General features: G+C 35.7%; 1 protein-coding gene across 1 annotated transcript; it reads right to left on the reverse strand.

Moving 5' to 3' along the window:
• Positions 1-2,305: 2,305 nt before the first annotated feature.
• Positions 2,306-20,500, reverse strand: LOC136553407 (vacuolar protein sorting-associated protein 41 homolog). The gene is made up of 10 exons (XM_066544907.1): positions 20,463-20,500; positions 20,305-20,355; positions 19,007-19,144; positions 16,120-16,174; positions 14,952-15,092; positions 13,342-13,478; positions 6,562-6,661; positions 5,728-5,772; positions 4,204-4,283; positions 2,306-2,642 (listed from the first exon to the last, which is right to left on the reverse strand). The coding sequence occupies exons 1-10, from the start codon at positions 20,490-20,492 to the stop codon at positions 2,562-2,564; spliced, it is 858 nt and encodes a 285-aa protein (XP_066401004.1). The 5' UTR covers positions 20,493-20,500; the 3' UTR covers positions 2,306-2,561.

The following is a 20,500-nucleotide window of genomic DNA, read 5'->3' on the forward strand; positions in this document are numbered from 1 at the left end:
GTTGAAACTGATCCAGTGCTACTCTGTACTTTTCTGATACGTTCTGCAACTTTACAGTTAATTCTTACGCAAGTTCTTCTTCAGAAGAAAAGCTCTTGGGTAGCTGAATATTTTAGACTCTAATATCAGATGTTTTCTATGATGTAAAGGCTTCTTAGGAAGAAGAGTGTATCAAAGTCAAGTCTGCACATATCCTGCTGAATCTTAATGAGCAAATTTAGACTTCAGGAACATGAAAAGGGTAGTCCCTGAAGCCCAAATGAAAGAAGCTTTGGATTTAGAGAAGATTTTGATTAGATTTTCATACAGTGATTTACTTGCATAATGCAAAGAATATGCCAGGCTATAATGCAGTATAATTGCTGATGATGGCAGAGTCTAGCAAACTGAGTCACAGAATGATCAAATGCTTTAGTGAATTTAAGGCCAAGCTGAAGTAAAAAAAATAAACTCTCTTGAAATTATCATGTAACTCTAATCTACAGGACACTTTTCCATATACAGCTATGGAAGTAGGTTGACTTTTTCCTCCTGTAAGCTGACAGCTTATTGCATTCTTAGGATAGAACATAGAAAAACTGTTTAAAGCTACTGAAGAAGAGGGGTTTAAAAAAGTTTTTTAACTTTTACATGCATGGCATGCATTAACTCAAGCATCATGGTGAAAAAAGCCTTGAGGTCACTGGAACATTTCATTTACTAGGACTAAAAGCAGCTTTCCTGATCAGTGTAGTGAAGAATGGATAAAGGAACAATATACCTGAGAATACGTACTAGCTGCTGAAAATGAACAGCTGCAAAGCCAGGCACAAATTCTTATGGGTGAAGCTTGATGTATGCAGACTATACCCTGCACTACAAACCTCCTACCCTTCTGTTATTCCACTCAATCTATGTTCATTAATAATTTGCAATTTTTTAAATTTTTTCCTCAACTGTCTGTGTTAACACAAAAGATTAGTATGCTTTTGAGAAGATCTATTCTTTTAATGATTGTTTTGCCTATGTAATCATGCAGAGTAAATCCTAGCATTTCTAAACACATAAATTTTTATTCCAGTATTATACAGATCTGCACAGTGGACCAGATAAAATCATTCTTCAGATTTCTATACCAATTGCCCAGAGGATTTTAAAAGATTATTATGAATATACATAAACTAGAAATCCAAATTTCCACAGTTTTTATTATTAGTAATTATTTAGTAACATTTGTATTAGTAATATTACTAATATTACTAATAATTACAAATTATTTAGTAATATTAGTATTAGTAATATTACTAATAATTACTAATATTACTATTAGTAATTATTATTAGTAATTATAAGTAATTATTAATAATGACACAGAAATTATTTTAAGGTGTACTTACATGGGAATAAGGTATAGAAGAAGGTGTTGTATTAGAGGTACCATATTTTCCAGTTTTACAGATAGACTGCAGTATATACCATTGATTTAGGACTTAGTATGTTCCCATGCTAACTTGTTCAAGCAGTTAACAGTTAATTTGATGGCAAAAAAATATATTTTTACTTTCAAACTCAAGTTATTAAAAACCAGAAAAATAACTTGGGAGTTCTGATTACTTTTTTAAGGAAAAGATGCTTATTTTGAATTTAGTCAGCATATATTATAAACAGATTACATTACTGTGAGGACATTCTCAAAGATCACTTCCTTTGGATCAACAAAACAGAATGCAGCTCAAATGAACAATATCGTTTTTGTTAACATCCAATTGACTTATTTAACTTAGCTGTTAAATTGCTAAGGCCAGAAGAAACTTCTAGAGATCTTACCTTTGAAAAGTCAGATACATTTTTTCCCTTGCACTTAAATGAAACCATGCACTTCAACCACACATAAAATAAGCACAGAGACCTACTGCTGACTTTAAAAATAAAGTTTCTGGATGAGTTGAACATGAGAAAAACTCACTTTAAACTACTACATTGTGAAGATTAATTGAGAAATTAACCAGTTTCTAATGAACTATGAATGTGTAACAAGGGCAAATTGCCAATGTATGGAATTCACAGTTAACAAATTTGTTAACTGAAGATATGAGTTGGCACACAACTTCAAGTTCTAAAGCAATTTCACTGAAAGGAGTCAGACTCCTGTGGGTCTCAAGGTAAATAGACTAAATCAGGATTGAAGTAGTCTGGTGAGCTGAATTCATGGCATTACATTTTTCTTTACAATCCAACCATAAGCCTGATGTGGTTCCAAACTGAACGCACATTAACTGATAGCAAACACAAATCTCTAAATCGCATGGGTTTTTCCCTTCCAATTTTATTTTTTTTTTCTGTTCCAGAATGAAGTAACAAGTTGAGCAAAGGAACCATGACATATGAATTGCATAACAAAGACTTACCAGACAAAGATTTTCACATTTTCTCATTACCCAAAATATTCAATAAACAGGATAAACTACAGGAACCACTTTTGAATCACAATCAAAATTATATACAGAAATGGAAAATTACAGTGGCTCTTATGGTCCTAACAGATTTGGTGTCACTGACTGACACTGAGAACTAGGCCACTGCTATTTCTTCATCTCCAGGACTGCACTTCCTGGCCCCCTGTGTTTGGCACTGCATATATTGCAGAACTGGACAGAAGATACCTAAATCAAAAAAGAAAACATGAGTCTCTCAGAGAAATGTAGCCACATCAGAATATGTGAAGATGAATGAAAAGTGCTAATGCCCTTCTCAACATTACTGCTCACAGTCAGACTGTTCCCAGTCAACATACTCATGGATAGGTGAGGGAAGACAATATAGAAAAACATAGTAAGACTGGCTGTTCTGGAGTCAGAGAGCAGCACAACTCACCACTCACTCCACTACTACCACCTGCCAGAAGAGTAATGTCAAACTTTCTCCACACCAAAAATGAAAAGTAACACTGATTATCTTCATATATAAGGATGAGAGTAAAGTCACTTGGTGAGCTCCAATAACCACTGGATGCCTTAGTCACAGCTCTGTCTTTGGGTAGTGCTCCACAGATTTCCAACAACTGAGATCAGGGCCCAAATACTGTCATTTGACATCAAAGATATGTTTACTGTTACTCTGTGTTTAGCTCTGTGTCCATTTTGTGCATGCACTATTTACATTTCAGTATGTCACTGATAATCAAACATCAGTAACATGACGGATCACCTAAGGCCACATTCTACAATCTAACAGGGAAATTTGGTTCTCTTACATGCATACACCCCTCTATTCATACATACTGTCTATGAATAGATATCATATAATATCTACATAACATTTAAAAATCCCACCTAATCAGTCACCTCCCCCAGAAAATTGAGAATGCTAGATAAATTTTAGATTATTTCTCACAATAAAATTTGTGGTAAATATTGACGAAATATCTACTAGTTGTTGGACTTTCTTGTACAAATGATCTAATACATTCAGCTTTTCCTAACATATTTAAATATCCATGCTGTACCATATGGTTATAAGCACTTTGTTTACTTACAGATGAAGTGATTCACTCAAGCTATTTTTTCACTACATGTTAATGTTCAGAGATAGATACAGAATCTTAAAGACTTACATTTAATTTTCTATGTGATTTTGTTACCATTTGAATGCTTTCATTCCTATATTTAAACCCTGTTATATCTAGAAGTTATCTTTTGCTTTGTGTTAATTGAACAAACAAACCAAACCCCCAAATAACTTACAAAGAAAACAATGTTTTGACCATAAGGATGATTACAAAGATATTTAAATATTCACTCTGAAATGACTGATTTTTGTCTTCCAGGTCAGAAGATATCATTTAATATGGTTCACTTGAGAAAATACCTTTATTCTCATCTTTGAGTATGTTTAGTTAAAGTAAAAGCTGGAATGGAAAATAATTTAAAAATTAGAGAGACTGTATTCCCTGTATGTCTCAGATTTGCATTATATATTCTGATTGCAGAAAGTGATAAAATTCTGTTCAAACAGTAGTGATTTCTTTCTACATTGGATGAACTTTAGTTGAGGTATCTTTAAACTCCCTTTTCTTGGTCACATACAACTATGTGGCATCATCAGAAGTTATGCCTATAATCATACAATTCCTCATAGACCCATGCCCTTCTCCACAGCTGACAAAAGAAAATGTGTCATTTTATCTTTGGCAAAGGTGTCAGACATATTAAGCTAATTCCTTACTGTGTTAGATACAGGTAGGCACTCTCTGTGAAACATGTGTCTGCAGTGGAACACTACCACACTGAAGGACTTGGATGCATCTGGGAAACAGAAAAACAAATTAATTTCAACAGGACTATGAAACAAATGATTTAGCACATTCTGTCATACACAAAGAAACTTCAAGTAACATCTCTCAAAATAATTTCAAAATTATTCTGACTCATTCATAGAAACCACTAAGAGTGATTGTTTCAGGAAACGTGTGCCAGTGATGGAGTTACAAATCAATTTTTTCTGTGGCTTAGATACTGTATACCTCCCTATCAGGAATTTTTCATCTCAATATATGCTACATGCTAAATTTGGGCAGGGAGAAGAGTAAACTACCACCAAATAATGCAGCTGCTTTGAAGAAAAGATAGCAGAAAAATTCTTGCACTAGTGTGAAGAGAACCAGAACACGGAGCAGTTCTAGAGCCTGCACTGCCCGCCATGATCCTGAAATTTGGCAACAAGCTGCCTAAGTGCATGATGTGAGCTTTCATTCTCAAATGAATATTTAGCCAAATTAGAACCCTCAATACAACATCCACATATCTAAAGAATAACCATCTCACTCACAAGCATCATTTGCATTCTACTTTGGCTCTTTTCACCTCAACACACATACTTCAAAGTGCTAGCACATTCAATTCTGCCAGATTCTCCTTGTCTGTATATTGCTACACATGATCCCAGTATAGTTGTTTTTATTTATTTATTTAAGTGAAAAATGGTAGAAACCAGATTAACTGTAAGTGATTCTATCAGGCTGTTAACCCCTAGAAAACAAATAAATGTCTGTACATATGCTTTGTGTTATATATTCTTGCTTTAACAGGCCACAACAGATATTCTCTTGGTAAAACTACTTCTTTTTAAGACACCCAACAACTATATTGATATTTCTGGACTATTGTTGCCTTGAAGAATGAACATCTCTGAAATAACATCCTGAATTTCTATTTTCACAACTAACTTTAGAAGGTAGTTGGTTTTAAGCTAAACCAACTTTGGTCTAAAGCTAGTTGGTTTTAAGATGTTGGAAATGTGGTACCCATGACTGAAGCCAAGAACTCACCACCATTCAGACAAAAAATACATGCAAAAAAATTTTAGTCTACAAGTTCAGTGTGAATAATCCAACAGATGTGGACAAGATTTGGTGCCTTAGGTTTGTGGTTCTAATAATCTTTGAGAATATGTATGGTGATGGAATTAAAAGTCGCCTTGAATTCCATGTAATCAAAACAGAAAATAAGGAAGAAAAAGTTGAATAAGAAAGAATATCTGGGTTCACTACAATAAAAAATGTTCAATTAGACTCCACTCCCATGTCAGAATTCAAAAGCAAGTTTTGCATAGGAGATTGAAATTTATACCGTGATCACCAAAGGAGATTACACATTTTTATGAATAATTTCTCTTAAAATACTACTAAAAAAATTTACAAAAAAAAATTTTACAACCTCTTTTTTTTTTTTCCCAAGAAAAGCATCCTACCTGAAGGTAGTATTGGAGACAGACATGATTCACAGATATTCTCCTCTGAAAAACAGAACAAAAGGAAATTAGGTTTTGTAAACAAATTCCATGTTTACTTTTTATAAAGCAGGCATGAACATACTGCTATTACAGAAATGGAGCTTGGTCCTAAAGCATTTACTTAAGATGCCTAACAATCTATTAAAAATTGAAGAGCAATACTGAAGTAACATTTCTAATAACAACATGATAAATATTTAAATTTGATGATGGTAGAACTGCAGGATTGAGGCTGTTTAGGATCAGTGCTGAAGAGATGAAAGGCAAACTGAAACAAGGAGCATGGGACAGGTGGCTGTTAACTCTGCAGCATTTTGGAGCAGAAGCCCTGGTACTCCGTCCTGTCAGCTTTTGTCTCTGGCTATTAACACTCAGCTGGTGTGAATTACAGTGCTGTTCACATGCATCATTAGCACCTTGCAAAATATTTTCAACTGTTTCTGGCAATCTTCTTGTATCTTTTGCTTTGGTTGCAGATTACCATCTGATTGTCCATGTTGGTACTAAACAGCATTTTCACCTTTATAGAGGAAATGCAGGACACAATACATTACTAGCTATGCAGAGACTGATTAAGAGAAACAGCTGCATGCTGGGTCTTGTAGTTTTTGACATACAAGTAATTCCTCTGCAAAGGGGAAAAGCATCTAGTATCCTCCTACACTCTACAGATAAGGTAAAAAATGCAGGCTTTTCGGCAGCTTCCAAAGCAGACAGTTAGGAGGTATATAAACAGTCTACGTAAAATAGTCTTTAAAATATTGAAAGTCATCATGTTTCCTCTGTACCCACCATCCACTAGAACACCCTTCATCTGAGTTCGATGCATTTTCTTCAATAAAGAAAGAGAATCAGCAACAAGTATCTTTTTGCATCCTTCCCGCAGCAAGATCTGTTGGTGCAAAGAACATAAAAGACAGTGGTTGTTGAACAGATGGGTATATCAACCATCTTGACAATTAACCACTCTGCTGCCAAAGTGAGTGCAAGGAATGTTTAAAACTTTTCAAGGTATTATAAAGGAGGCAAAGGAGGAACCTTTTGTTGCTATCACCTCTACCTAAATGAAAAGCCCACAAAAAAACCCGAAAACCCTACAAAACAAAAACGAACATCAAAAAATAGAATTCTTTACAAAGATACTATTATTATAATTATGAACATCTTTCTATGAGATGGTGTTGACAAAATAACAACAGAGAGGAATTTTTACAGTGCCCCATAGAATTAATTTCCAAACCATTTCAAAATTCTTCTTCCTGTATCTTTCCTGTCTTCTTCAGAAAAGATATTTGATAATCATAAGATCTTCATAAACACTGCAATTCAAAATACATTTTGTTCAAACATATATCCTGCTGAAGAGTCATTTAATAAGCAGCATTAAATGTCTATGCAACTAACCAAAGGTCCCTAGTTCATTCCTTTTCAGCAAAAGTCTCAGCTCCCTTTTGACTTATTTGGTATTTTTTATTAGACTGACCTGTCATTGCCTGAAATGGTTTTGAAACACAGAAGAAGCAAGGGCATAACAATTATCCAGAACCTTATTGCACAATACTTAATGGAGCAACAACATGGAAAAACAACAAACCCGAGTAAGTATTTTGGACTTTTTTCTTCCTCCTCCCAAACTGATGTTTGGAAATTTGTTTTCCAAGACAACAATTTCTTTGAAAACTGCTTCCCAAAGATACTCACAGTCAATTATAATGTGATCAACCCTACTAAAAGAGAGGTATAAAGAAGCAATGTTCATTCCTTTCTTCTGCTCATTCGTATTACTGGAGATACTGAGCATTCTAAGACAGTACAAAATACAGCTAATGCAAATACCTCAGAAGAAATACAATAATAGATTTTACAGCCAGGTGGACACTGTCAAAAACTGTACCTTTTCACATACACATTCTGAAGTAATAAGGACACACTGCTAAGAATGATACGCAGATAAAACTGCAAATCTGAAGTACATTTAAAAAAGTAACACTGAGTAACACTGTGAGCATTTCAAATTGGGCATATCAGTGGGTGAATGAGACTTTTCCAGTATTGGAGACATTGAGTTATAAAACATTTCAGAGCACCAGCAAGTAAATGCAGATCTACAAGGCAAACGCTTAGAAAATGAATAATTTTTATCTGTTGATAATCTCAGGAACATTCTGGCTATGTCTTTCCCTTGCCAACTTTATCCAAAGGCAACAAAGAAGGTAAAATTTTGTTCTAAATAAAGAAAAATGTTGCTAGGTTTGAAAAAAATACAAGAAACTTTTAGCAAGGACAACTAAATGAGACTGTGTCAAGTCCAACTCCTGGCCCTGCAGAGGACAGCACCAAGAATCACACCAAGTGCCTCTGAACATTGTCGAAATGTTTCTTGAACTCTGACAATCTTGGTGCTGTGACCATGTTAAATGAAAGAAGCAGAACAAAGATAGAATGGAAGATGGAAGTGTGTCCTAGCATTTCTTAATTAAATACAGTGTGCTAATAGAAAAAATTCATTGAAAAGAAAGAACAATGAAGAGGGAAAAAACAGACATCACTAGCTCACTGGAAAACCTCAATACTGTTTGATGCCTTAAAACCCAAGAGTAACAGAAATATCTGATCAAACATATATTTTAAGAAATATGCACTTTCTCCCATTATTTAAACAGCACTAAGATCTTTCCATACCACATTTAATGACTGACAGACCTTATTTTGCTAGAAATGGAATACAGTAGGCAGCCATTACTATATAAAAGGAAAAATTGCAATGCAGAATGTAAAATTTCTATTCTCAAGGTAATAAATTCTCAACACTTCTGTACAAATTTATTTGAAGACCTCAAAAATGGGTAATTTGAGAGTTACAGAAAGTAAAGGAAAGGGAATTTGAGTCCAGAGAGAGGGAGCTTTAAAGGGGAGAGAAATAGGTAACTGCACCCTAAGGTTAAGTTGAACTAGTTAAAACTGACATTGGGCATCAATCTGTGATGGAACCACTTTCCAAGAAGAAACAGAATTGAGGATGAAACTGAATTTTATTTATCCTTTAAAAGCATGTAATTGTGAGCACAAGCATGACAGTATCATGCACCTACAGAAAGAAGTTTTAGTCAGAAATAATGCCTTTCATTAAATTAATGAAAATTGCTGAAACCAAAACTGTTATTGTGAAAAAAGTTTGTTTTCTGGCTATATTAGGGAAGATATTAGGCACCAACCATTCTATTTGATTGTAACAGTCTTGATTTTCATTTGTAAATCAAGCCTAACATTATCTTTAAAGAAAAAAAAAAGGCACTGCAGTATGGAGTTATTTTGAAAGGGTATACTCAAAACTATGGGAATTAATTCAGGCCTTGATTCAGCTTAACCCACAAAGAAGTCCAAGTTTCTCAAGGCCAGTTAACTAAATTCTTTCAAATAGCATCACTGCCACATTAAAAACACATTATTTTTAGTCTTTACAGCCAAAAGGCACATGTCCCCCTGCGCAAGCTGCCTCTTGCTCTCTAGTGCCTCCAAGGTGTCTGAACAGCATTTTTTGTTATGTTCAAGTTCATAACCTAACAATTTTTTCAGGTGCTGTTTCAAGCAGCATTCATTGTATTGTCATTAGGTTCTTCTAGTTCATAAATTCTATTATGAGTGGATAGATGTGAATTCTGTGAATGAATTAATGTCTGTTACCCATCAGAGTTCCTGCAGGTTCAAAGTGCAAACTAGTAAGTCAATGTTTGAGTAAAATGGCTAATGCACAAAATCTCAAAGTACTACATCTAAATGAATTGCTTCTGTCTTTAAAGCTAGGGGAAAAGGAGTCTTAGAAAACCAACACCTTTCAAAGATTTATTTTAACAAATGACATAAAAAGGGTGAAAAATGAAGCATTTCTTTCTAAAACAAGACTCTTCCAATACCACAAGCAGTTCCTACGTTTCATTCAGATACAAACCAAAGCTGAAAGACACCTATTTTATAGATTTGGAAAGCATAACAGGCTTATAATTAACTCACAGTTCTACAAATAAGGAAATTTTACTATCAGCCTTCTCTGGGAGATATGTGATACAATGCTTTAGAAACCTGGAGAATGGTGATTCATTTGCACTTAAAAAATGCACTAGGAATGTGTAATTTCTAATAAGTAAGCAGCATTCTCTTTAAGACAACCTGTCTAATTTATCTATAAATTTATGACAGCAACAAAGTAGATTTCAGAAGCAGTAAAAAAGCTTCAGACTGCACTTTATTTGATAAAATATTATCCTACTAAAATTCAAAGAACTATAACTTTGTTGTTTGTGAATATTACTGCATATAAATACTAAAATCAGCATTATTTCAGCAGTAAATAAACTTTCAACATTACAGTCAGGGTCATTTGATTATGTACTATGGTTTTAATACATTAACTCAAACAATGTCAAAGACAAAACATCAAAATTAATTATCTTCATGGGTAAAAAAAAACAACAAAAAAATCACTTCAAGGTTTAATTCCAATTCAAAAAACCACTTAAATATTTCTCTACTTAGGGGAATAGTTAGAAGTGTGCACAGTTTTAACCTCATGGCAGAATTGCAGAAAAAAGTTGCACATGATCTATGTTTTATTTTTGCCCAAAACAATATCTAATTCTGCTTTAGTGCTGTGCTTGGTTGGTTGGTAGTGATCAGATTTCAAAGGTTAACCACACAGCTGATGTGAGCTTAGAGTAGCATATAGAGCAGTGGCAGCATTTCATCTAGTGGATAGTAGTTTTTTTAAGTGAAGCCATTAGTCTGCAATCTGCCAACATTATTAAAAAATTATTCAAGGAAGAGTCCATATTAAAAAAAATTACAACAAAATTTGCATTAGTAGACTTTCTTGCTGGATTCTCTAATGCATACTGTGAGTCACACGTTGGTAGCCACTCAGTTTGATTTACTTGGTTTTGCTGGGATGAAAAGGACTGTTCTCAAAAGGACAAAGTCTGTCAAAGGCACTGCTTTTAACTCCTACCTGTATTTGACATCACACCTAAGTAAAGTTCACTGGTATGGAAACTCAAGAGCATGACAGGAAATTTGCATTTGCATGTGTACATAGGCATAAAACAATTTTATCAGGGCTTGCAAAAGGAGCCCACAACTAAACAACATAATGGCACAGTTGTAACATATTTTGGGAAGCCATCATTATGAAAAGACCAGCACGGTTTTTGTGTTAGGCAGTGACTTGCAAGTCAAGCAGCAGGTTCTCCTTCCACCTGCACTCCTCCTTCGTGGATCCTAACACAAGATTCTTTTTGCCTTTGAAAATTAGAACAATAAAACATATGCATACAGAGCTTGAGATCCAAAAAGATGAAGATATAGAAAATCCTAGCCAGTGAAATTTGTATTTCTGAGTGAGTTCAAAATGTCTGGTTTATGCTCCATGCTACACATCAAGAGGTTTCTACCAAAAGCAAGAGTTCTGCCAGCCAGAATAAAGGCCAGTGACTTCTCAGCATGAACCTACACAACATGTGCAGAGGTATGACCAGACATCACACAAACACACTTGAACTAGCTTTAAAACAGCTAATGAGGCAGCAATAACAAAAATAGTCCCTCTAGAAAATTTGAGTCCCTCTATAAAATTGGCTACTTTGGTGAGTGTGCAAGACCAGCAACAAGATCTCTAAATTTCAATGCAGATATACCATCTGTTCACGAACAGTGCATTTCATGTTGCCAGTAACACTTAAGGAACAGACTTATTTTAAACTATAACTTACACTTCTCTAATGAAATATTGCCTTTTTTTGGGCTATACGTTTTTCTATCATACAAGAAAGCCCAAGCACAAATTACATTAAGGTTCGCTAATTTCTATTATCCCTATGAAATCTAAATTTTAGCCCTAGAGCTATCCAACTCTACTTCAAAATCAATTAATTTGAAATCCATGAATCATTTCAATGCTAACAGTAAATTATTTTAGATATCATTCTCAAGATTAAATACATGCTTTTATTCCAAAAGTAATTCTATTAAAAGGTATTTGAAGAAAAAATTGTTGTCATATTTTGGGGATATGACCATACTGGTCATATCCAAAATATGACTATACTGATGTCATCAGCTTTGTCTGAAGCCATGCAATGTACTCTGTATATGTGTAAAGCTGTAGCTATGCTTACAGCACTTTCTCAGTTTGCCTGAAAACACAACAAATTTTGATTTAATGAGAATCCAGGAACAGGAGGATCAATGGTGGTACTGACAGCAGCAAGATTAACATGCAACTGTTGAAATGCAGCATGGTATTTAGTGATCCCTCATTTTGGAAGGATACTAGCTTTGGACTTCACCCAATGAAGTCAAAACCTGAAGTAATGTTAAAACTTGCATTATATGCAAACATGTATCTATTTACAAGTGTTGAGAGATGAAGAAATGTAAAATGTTTCTTTGAAATAGCCGAAGTCATAATCTGAAGTTCACATAAAAATAAAATAATCGAAAAGCCTTAGAAAGGCTTAAACCCTGCCCTGAAGGGAGATATGGCCTAGCAAGATACCAGCCATGACCGTAATGTAACCATTGAGTCCATCTGTTTGCTTGAAATGTTGAAAGACTAATAGCAGATGGGGAACAAACGTTTGAGGCTCAGAAAATCAGAGTTTCAGCTGCCTACTGAGCTACATTTTCTTGGACTCTGCATAGTCACACTGGAGGCATCTGTATTTTTCAGTAGAGCAATGGAGAACAGCATAACAGAGAATTCAAGTTTGTGACTCCTTTTGTAGGAGAGAGATTTAAAATATGCAGTGCAACACAATCTGCTGGCTACTTACAGGGAACACTGAAAGATATACTTCTTGTAAGCTCTTACAAACATATCTCAGAACCAATCATGCAGGGGACTGCACATATCTGCATAATTGTGCTGGGGTAAGAACTTCCATAATCCAGTGAACAGTCCATTTAAAAAAATGCATTAACAGCAACATAGGCACAGAATATTCTGAGTTGGAAGCAGCACTGAGTCCAGCTCTAAAGTGAATAGTCCATAATACAGGAATTGAACCTACAACCTCGGCATTATTAGAATCATGCTCTAACCAACTGATTCTGCACCACTGAAATGAATTTGATTTTAGAAATTCATCTTCCTTCAGTTAGTATGACACTTAACATATGACTCTAACACCTGATGAATGTTTCAGTGAGGGCATGTTGCATTCTGCCTCCATTCTGCTTCTGCCTCCATTCTGCTTCTGCATTCACGTGAAACAGAACGAGAAGTCATGAAACTTTCCAATACTAGCCAGTTGGGCAGTGTAAAATAGGCTGAATCACTCAAGATGCTTCCAGTTCTACTTACCCACCAGGCTTCTACAGTGTGGAAGACATTTAGAAGGGCTAGATGCCATCAAGAAATCTTATCAAATTTCCGCTATTTCTGTCAGTTTTGTGTGGGCCCACAATGTCCATGACCAATGACTGAACAAATCACGATAGCAATTTCTTGTGCTGTTCAATGACAAAGACAGTTTGCTGTCTCTCTGAAAATTAGTATCCCATGAAGAATGCAACATCTACCTGCAAGTTGTAGTCCTGAAGAATTTTCACTAGTGAGTCTCTCAAATTAGGAATCTCCATGCCTTCCTTAATGCGGTGGATCAAAAGAATAGGATCAACATGGGTTCCAATATTGTTCAACAAACCAGTAATAAAAGCTGTGAAAAATAAGAGGCAAAGAAATTAAGAAAAACAATCCAGCACAATACCTGATTAAAGGATACTATGGTGACAAGCTACTTGACAGTTCTCTAATAAGTGAAAGCACTAAGTCTCTTTTACAGTCTTTGTATGTTTCTTGCAGCTGTATTTACCTGAATAGAAGCCTTTGGGAAAGTGAGGAAGATACAGTCTGGCAACTTACAGAACTTTCAGCGTATTCAGCACAGTTGTAACTGAGTCTCCAGCACAAACTCACAAGTAAATAATGCATTTTGATTCAATAAAAAGAGCACTCAAACAAATAGTGTTTAACTACTAACTAATAACTACTTTATGTGGTAATTCCATTCCCAGTTCCAGGGTATAAGAACAAACTTTCAAGCACCTAACCTGATTTCAATGTGTTTCTAATCATTGGTGAGAGCGACATGATAGAAGTCTTTTGCTCTTTGAAGAGCATCTGGGTAAAAAAAAACCAGAATGATGACTCAAGGCTGTGTTTTTCCTTCAACCCCCACAACTGAGGAATATCAGTAGAGCTGCTCTGCACACAGGCAGAAACTGTTACATAGAGTTACTGAGAGAATTTTGTATGCTTTGAGTCCCTTTTGCTCTAAAGGTGTCACTGACTTTAGTGATGCATTCAAGTATGGGAAATTTGAGAATGCCATTCTTCTTGAGGTTTAAAAGATTCTGGTCACTTCTTCCTTTCAAAATTAGCAACCAAGGGATGAAAAGATACATATTCTGACACTAATTCTACAAGACTCTCAATTCCCTAGAAAAGAGGTCCCAAAAGAGACTTTACAGTCTTGATTTAAAGCCCCAGAAGAGCTTGCAAAAACCCGTGGAGTAGATAGTTAAGAAAATTCTCTGTTTTCTTAGTCATTTGAACTTTGAATCTGCCTCCTTGACAACAGTGATGCTTCTGTTTCTGAGTCCATCTAACCTTTTAACTTGGAGTAGCTATTCATATAATGAATGAAAGGCAAAATGCACTCACTATTACCAATCTTACCTTTGTAACACAGAAAAAAATAAATTAGTTGTTTTACTGAGGGAAGAAAGGTGTAGGCTTTTCATTTTCAGAATCTCGAAGGGAAGCAGTTGTAATAAAATAGTATGCAAAATCCTCATCAAACCTGCAGACTGTGTTTTGAGGCTGTCTAAAAATGAAGTCTCATTCCACTAAACTAAAAGCACTACTGTCCCCTTGATTTATCATTAAGGACATAATTATGCAGAGCTTATTCAATGTTAAGCCTCTAATTATTCATTGTGTAGCATACCCTCACACTGCCTTACTGCAAGTTTTTATGCACAGTAGGACAGCTGTGTTGTCCTTCACAAACTAGAAAACTTCCCTGACCATACAAAAACACGTTCTCTAACATACATGTGAATAATTCAATCCTTTATTTGCAAAAGCATTACACACATGCAAGCTTCCCAGAAACTATCCCACTTACGTGGTTTGTCAATAGAATATAAAATGAGATCTTCCCAAAGTTCTCCATCATCTTGTTCCTTGGCAAATTCAATAGCTTTATCTACATCTTGCAATTCTTCCATTATCATCTTCAAGGCACTGTGGCTATTACCCATTCTGCCTGGAAGGAAAAATAAGAGACTATAAATGCTAATTGCTCATCATGTTCAGTGCTCTTCCAATAAGAATTTTCTAAGCCTGAAGTTGACTCAGACTAATTCAACTAAGACCCAATCTAGTCTATTCAGATGTAGGAATGCAAATCAGTATAATATGAATAAGTGCTTGGAGCAGTTTGCTGGACTGGGGCCTGGAGGCTTTCTCAAGGATGTGTTGGGTCTTTTTTGGGGTTCTGAACTGAAGCAACATCTAACATGAGGGGGAGTGTGTGTATGTGTAGAGATGTAAACTATAATGTGAAATACCAGCTTCAAGGGCCCACATGAGCCCTCTTAATTTGCAGTAAATATAGCACAACTTACACCCATGAAAAATAAGAGGAAACAGGAAGAAGTAGCAGAAAGTATGAACTATTTCCAAAATAAATTTATTAGTAAATCTTACTCTCCACTGGACTGAAATGGTCCACAAAATATTCTTCTTACTGAACCAGACATTGTTTAAAAATATTTACTATTTTGTTCATGACTAATACATAAACATACATATAAGTCTTCCAATGCCTCTCATTCAGAGGTAGATTTCTTGGCCAGCTGAAGGAGTTAATTTACAACTAACTTAATGGAAAAAATGATAGAAAGCAACATAAGCAAATCTTTCATCTCAGCAAAAAAATAATACCAAGCTTCTAAGATGTATTTAGAATAAAACAATTGTTTAATTTATTCTCTCTTTTCAAAACCATCAGTATTTACTCTTCTCTTGGAGATTGTATCAGAAATAACTCCCCACCCAACTTGCTCCCCATAGCCTCTGCAACACTTCCAGAACCCCAGAAGAACACCAAGTAAAAAACAAAGTAACACAATATATGAAGTTAAGACATCATATCCATCCAGTGCTTTGTTTTATTTTCTAAGTCATGTTATTTTGTTTAGATATCAGACAATATATCTTCATACCATAAACTTTATTACAAATTTAAAAGTGTTGTAATTGATCACAGTTATTTATTCTGAGTTACTTACTCGGAAGATAGACTGTCTCCTCTACAAAGTTCCTCTGCTGGCAGATCTCAAGAGCCTTGAATGTAAGGGAAGAGAAGAGAGAAGAGAATATACGGAAACCATGCAACATGAAATTTTATTGATCACAAATGCTGCAAGAAGCTTGAAGTGATTTTTCTATGTAGTTACATTATTCATTTTGACAGGAACGCAGCTCCCTTAATAAGCACTGCCAAGCCCTCTGGCCTTAATTAAGAAGAGAAACTCTGTGACTTCCATGACTCTCTTTAAAATAATTCTCTGAGACTGAATAAATCTGGGGACAGAACAGGTACTTCAGTCTGGACTATGTCAATCTCTGCCTTTAATTCTACTGGCAACTTCTTTATTCTCCCTCCAAAAGTTGGTTAACACAAAACATTAAGGTTATCTACTACCAAGACTTGCTTCCTGTGGGCAGACTTACGTAGTCTCTAGTGATGGAAGTGTGCGTGACATTCATTAATAATACAAGGCTGAAAATCTCTTCAGGGTAACCAGAATGGTTTCAGGAGAGAGAGTGCCCTCCAAATTTTGTACCAAGAAGACAATGCGAAGTAACAAATGTGAAAGAATATGGAGAAAGCATTTCTTGTAAATTAGGTTTAAAGACCTGAGGGCTAAGTATCTTCAGCAGCTACAGAAATCTGTGTGTAGTTGGAAACCAGCACAATTATAAAAAATAACAAACTGATTACCAACAAGTTTGTAGTAACAGGAAATCAGCAGGGCTGGTATGCCATAAACAATGCCATGTCTGTTTCCAATTTGGAAACAGAAAGCAAACTCAAGATTCATAGTGCTCCTGTAAAGACAACTGTTCACCAACCTTCACACTTGGAAATCAAAGTTTTAAATACATAAAGTATAGCTACAATCAAAGATGAGGTAGGAATTTACTTTTCCTTCCAATCTCATTATTTCAGAAGGGTTACTATGAAGATTAGAGGTATGGACAACAAATTCTGGGCTAGGGGTAAGCAAATTACCAACTAGATACTCCAGGTGAAGGAAGGTATGAATAACACTAAGTTATATACACAGCTGACAGCCCTCTTTTTCCTCTCCACCTAAAAAGTAAACTACAAAGCACCAGGTATTCAGGAATTCTAGATAACTGCCATTTCCTGACTGTCATGCTCCCTCTAGAGGAAAACAGGGAACATTCCTACTTCTCTTCCAGCTCATTTTTAAAACGTTTGCTAAACTGCACTTGACTAAAAGTGGCTTACTTCTAGAGAGCACAAATTATTTCTTCTTGATGAGTTTATAATTTCATTAGAACAATAAAAAGAGCAGATTTTTTTTCTAACAGAAATTGCTTTTTGCAATTTACACACTGTGTTAATTTACAACTAACTTGCTTAACAGGAAGTGAAAATAGCAGAAACTGGGAAATTCTTAGTCCCCTTTTCAATTTCTTAGAGCAAAGATCTGTATGTCACAAGAAGTGTTACTATACAGCATGCATGGTAAGAAGTATAATTACAGAATTAATAGTATCTTTTTGTCTCTTCCTTAGCTTCTTACTGAAAGATGTTAACATTTTAACATTAAAGTTAGAATTACACATTTTTTCTGACATTCTCTCTTGCCTTTGGTGATTACTGCACCACACGTTCCAGAAGCTGATGGGTCTCTGACCTATTCTTGCTCAAAGCCTGTATCTTCAGCAAAGCAATGCCAGCAATGAGCATCAGTTTCACACAGCACTTTTCTGCACCACCTGCCACTAAAGATAGGAGGCTGGACGTGCAATAACTAAAATTAATTTGCCTCAAAATCAAACAAAAATGCAGGTAAGGTTTTATACATAAAACCATGATCACATGAATAACACATAAGGCAGAAACTAAGAATCATAAAATTAAAACAAGTAAGCCAATATTGTAGACCAAAGTTTCTGGCTGGAAACCTCTCAGGCTCACTGCCTAAACTAGTCAATCGAGTTTCAGATAATGGTTTCTACAAATCCCAATTCTCCAATCTAAGAATGTATAATAATAAAAGAATGTATTTTCCAGTAGACAAAAGCATGCAAAACAAGAGACATACCAGGAACAGTACTAGTTTTCTTTGGAATGTTAACCATGTAATACAACATTCAATATTACACTTGAAAACTACTCTACTGTGTCATCATTATAGCTGCATATGGATAGGCAAGGTCTGCTCTGCTCAGCCATTAACAGCAACAAATACAAATAATAAAATACTGACCCATCTAAACCGGAAAACTTAGAATTTCCATTTGTTTCACATTAATTCAGGCAGGGCAAACAACTCAAGATTGGCCTTACATTTATGCATTTTGTAATTTGGCAAGAAAGAGCAAGGAAGGAAGATGGAAACCTGGTACTCTGTAAAACCTCAAGTGTATTAGCCAAATTACAAAGACAAAATACTTTTAGCCCTGTTAGTTCAGTGATGTATATTGTGTATATTATTCAACAGGAACTTATGGCCTTACAATAAAAAGATAGAATAACTACAGTTACAGCTACTGGTTTTTCAAGATCTAACACTGACAGCTCCTAGATTTGGCAAAATGATTGTCAATTTCTTGAACCCATAACCTACTGTTCAGTCAGGCTAAGCACTGATGAGTAGATATGTTGTAGCTAGAACTGTAGTCAGAACTTCTGCATTAAAAATACCCATCAATTCCTGCCCTGTGACCTGAGAGGGAAGTCTCAGGTGTCATCAGCTCTGCAAACCAAACTGCAGGTGATGGTCACAAACTTAAAGGATCCCTCATATTGGCAGTAGAGGGCAGTACCAGACACGGCTTGAAATTCACAAGACTACAAGCTACAGACCAGGACCTTAATAAAAATCAAGGACTTATGCTTAGATTTTTGGGGCTTACCTTCTCCAGTGGGCAGTGTGTGCTGTCTCTGAGAAATGGAAGTAAGTTTGGTCGATCATATTCAGCATAAAGACTGATCTGTTTCTCATGATATCGTTGGCCTTTATGGTGGTCTCTTTTGAAAAGCTTGTGTAAATACTAGGAATCAAAAAAGAATCAGAATTCAAACTCACTTGTTCAATATTATTAATGGAATAATAGAAACTCCTGAGTTGGAAGGGACCCACATAGATAAACAAATTCCAACTCCTGGCCCTGCACAGCACAGCCCCAGGAACCACACCATGTTCCTGAGAGCATTGTCCAAATGCTTCTTGAACTCAGATAGGTTTGATGCTGTGACCACTTCCCCAGAGTCAAAGACTATTCCAGTGCACAGTCACTGTAGTGGGCAAAGCTTTTCCTAATATCTAACCTAAACCTCCCCTGACACAGCTTCATGCTGCCCTTAGGTCCTGTCACAGGTCAACGGAGAAGAGATTATGCCTGCTGATGCTTCCCTTGTGAAGAAAGTGTAAATGCTACAAGGATTCCCCTCACTCTCCTCTTCTCCAGGCAGAACAAAACCAAGTGACCTCAGCTGCTCTTTGTGTGGCTTCTCCTCTAGACCATTCACCATCTTTGTTGCCTTCCTCTGTATGCATCCCTTCTGTAAACTGACAGTCTTGTCAGTTGCCTTTGCAAAGCTCTTAGGCTGTGGACTGCACTTTTCATAGATCTGCTTCCCATAATCAGATCTCTAACCCATAAATCATCTCGTCACCAGATGAACACCTGAGCCCTATCTGTAATCAGCAGCAAGTTAAACTTCCCTCTCTAATACAGCCCAAGCCCACAGTCACATATTACGTGATTACAGTGGTACTGTTATTCTGTACAAACAAAAACAATTCGACAGTGTATGAAGTTACAGCTCCAGAAAAACACGCAATTCACTTTCTCTATGGATCAGCAAAATGTATTTTAGAGCTGCACCCACCAACCAATCTCATTTTTGGGTAGGGAAAAAGGAGGAATAAAAACAAGAAGTAATTGACCAGGAAAGAAAAGTGCCTACAATGCTATAAGGAGATGTTAATAAGCCTGCATTACGTTATCAAATTCTCACAGGTACACATCTAACTGTGAAGAAGTTATGGCTATGCTAAAGAGGAAATTGGCAGAAGTAGCCACTTTGATGATTTAAGACATTTCAGTGTCAGGTTCACTTTGACAAGATAAACACACATGTAAAAGGTATGTCCAGCCAAGAGTTTACTCAGCTCAACTTCAAATCAACAGAATACAGGAATACTTACCACATGCTGTAACTCAGGCCTGTTTTCTAACTCTTCAACAACTCTGTCAATCTGAAACAAAACAAACCTGTGATAAACATCACATTTACAAGACTGGAAAAAGGACAGGTCATAAAAGCTAGCATTGGACTGCCATGCCATGAACTTGTTATACTCACAGAAATTTTATCTTCATTATCCAAAAACATGTCTACTG

Source organism: Molothrus aeneus, chromosome 1 (genome assembly GCF_037042795.1).
Source record: "Molothrus aeneus isolate 106 chromosome 1, BPBGC_Maene_1.0, whole genome shotgun sequence".
Taxonomy (NCBI): domain Eukaryota; kingdom Metazoa; phylum Chordata; class Aves; order Passeriformes; family Icteridae; genus Molothrus; species Molothrus aeneus.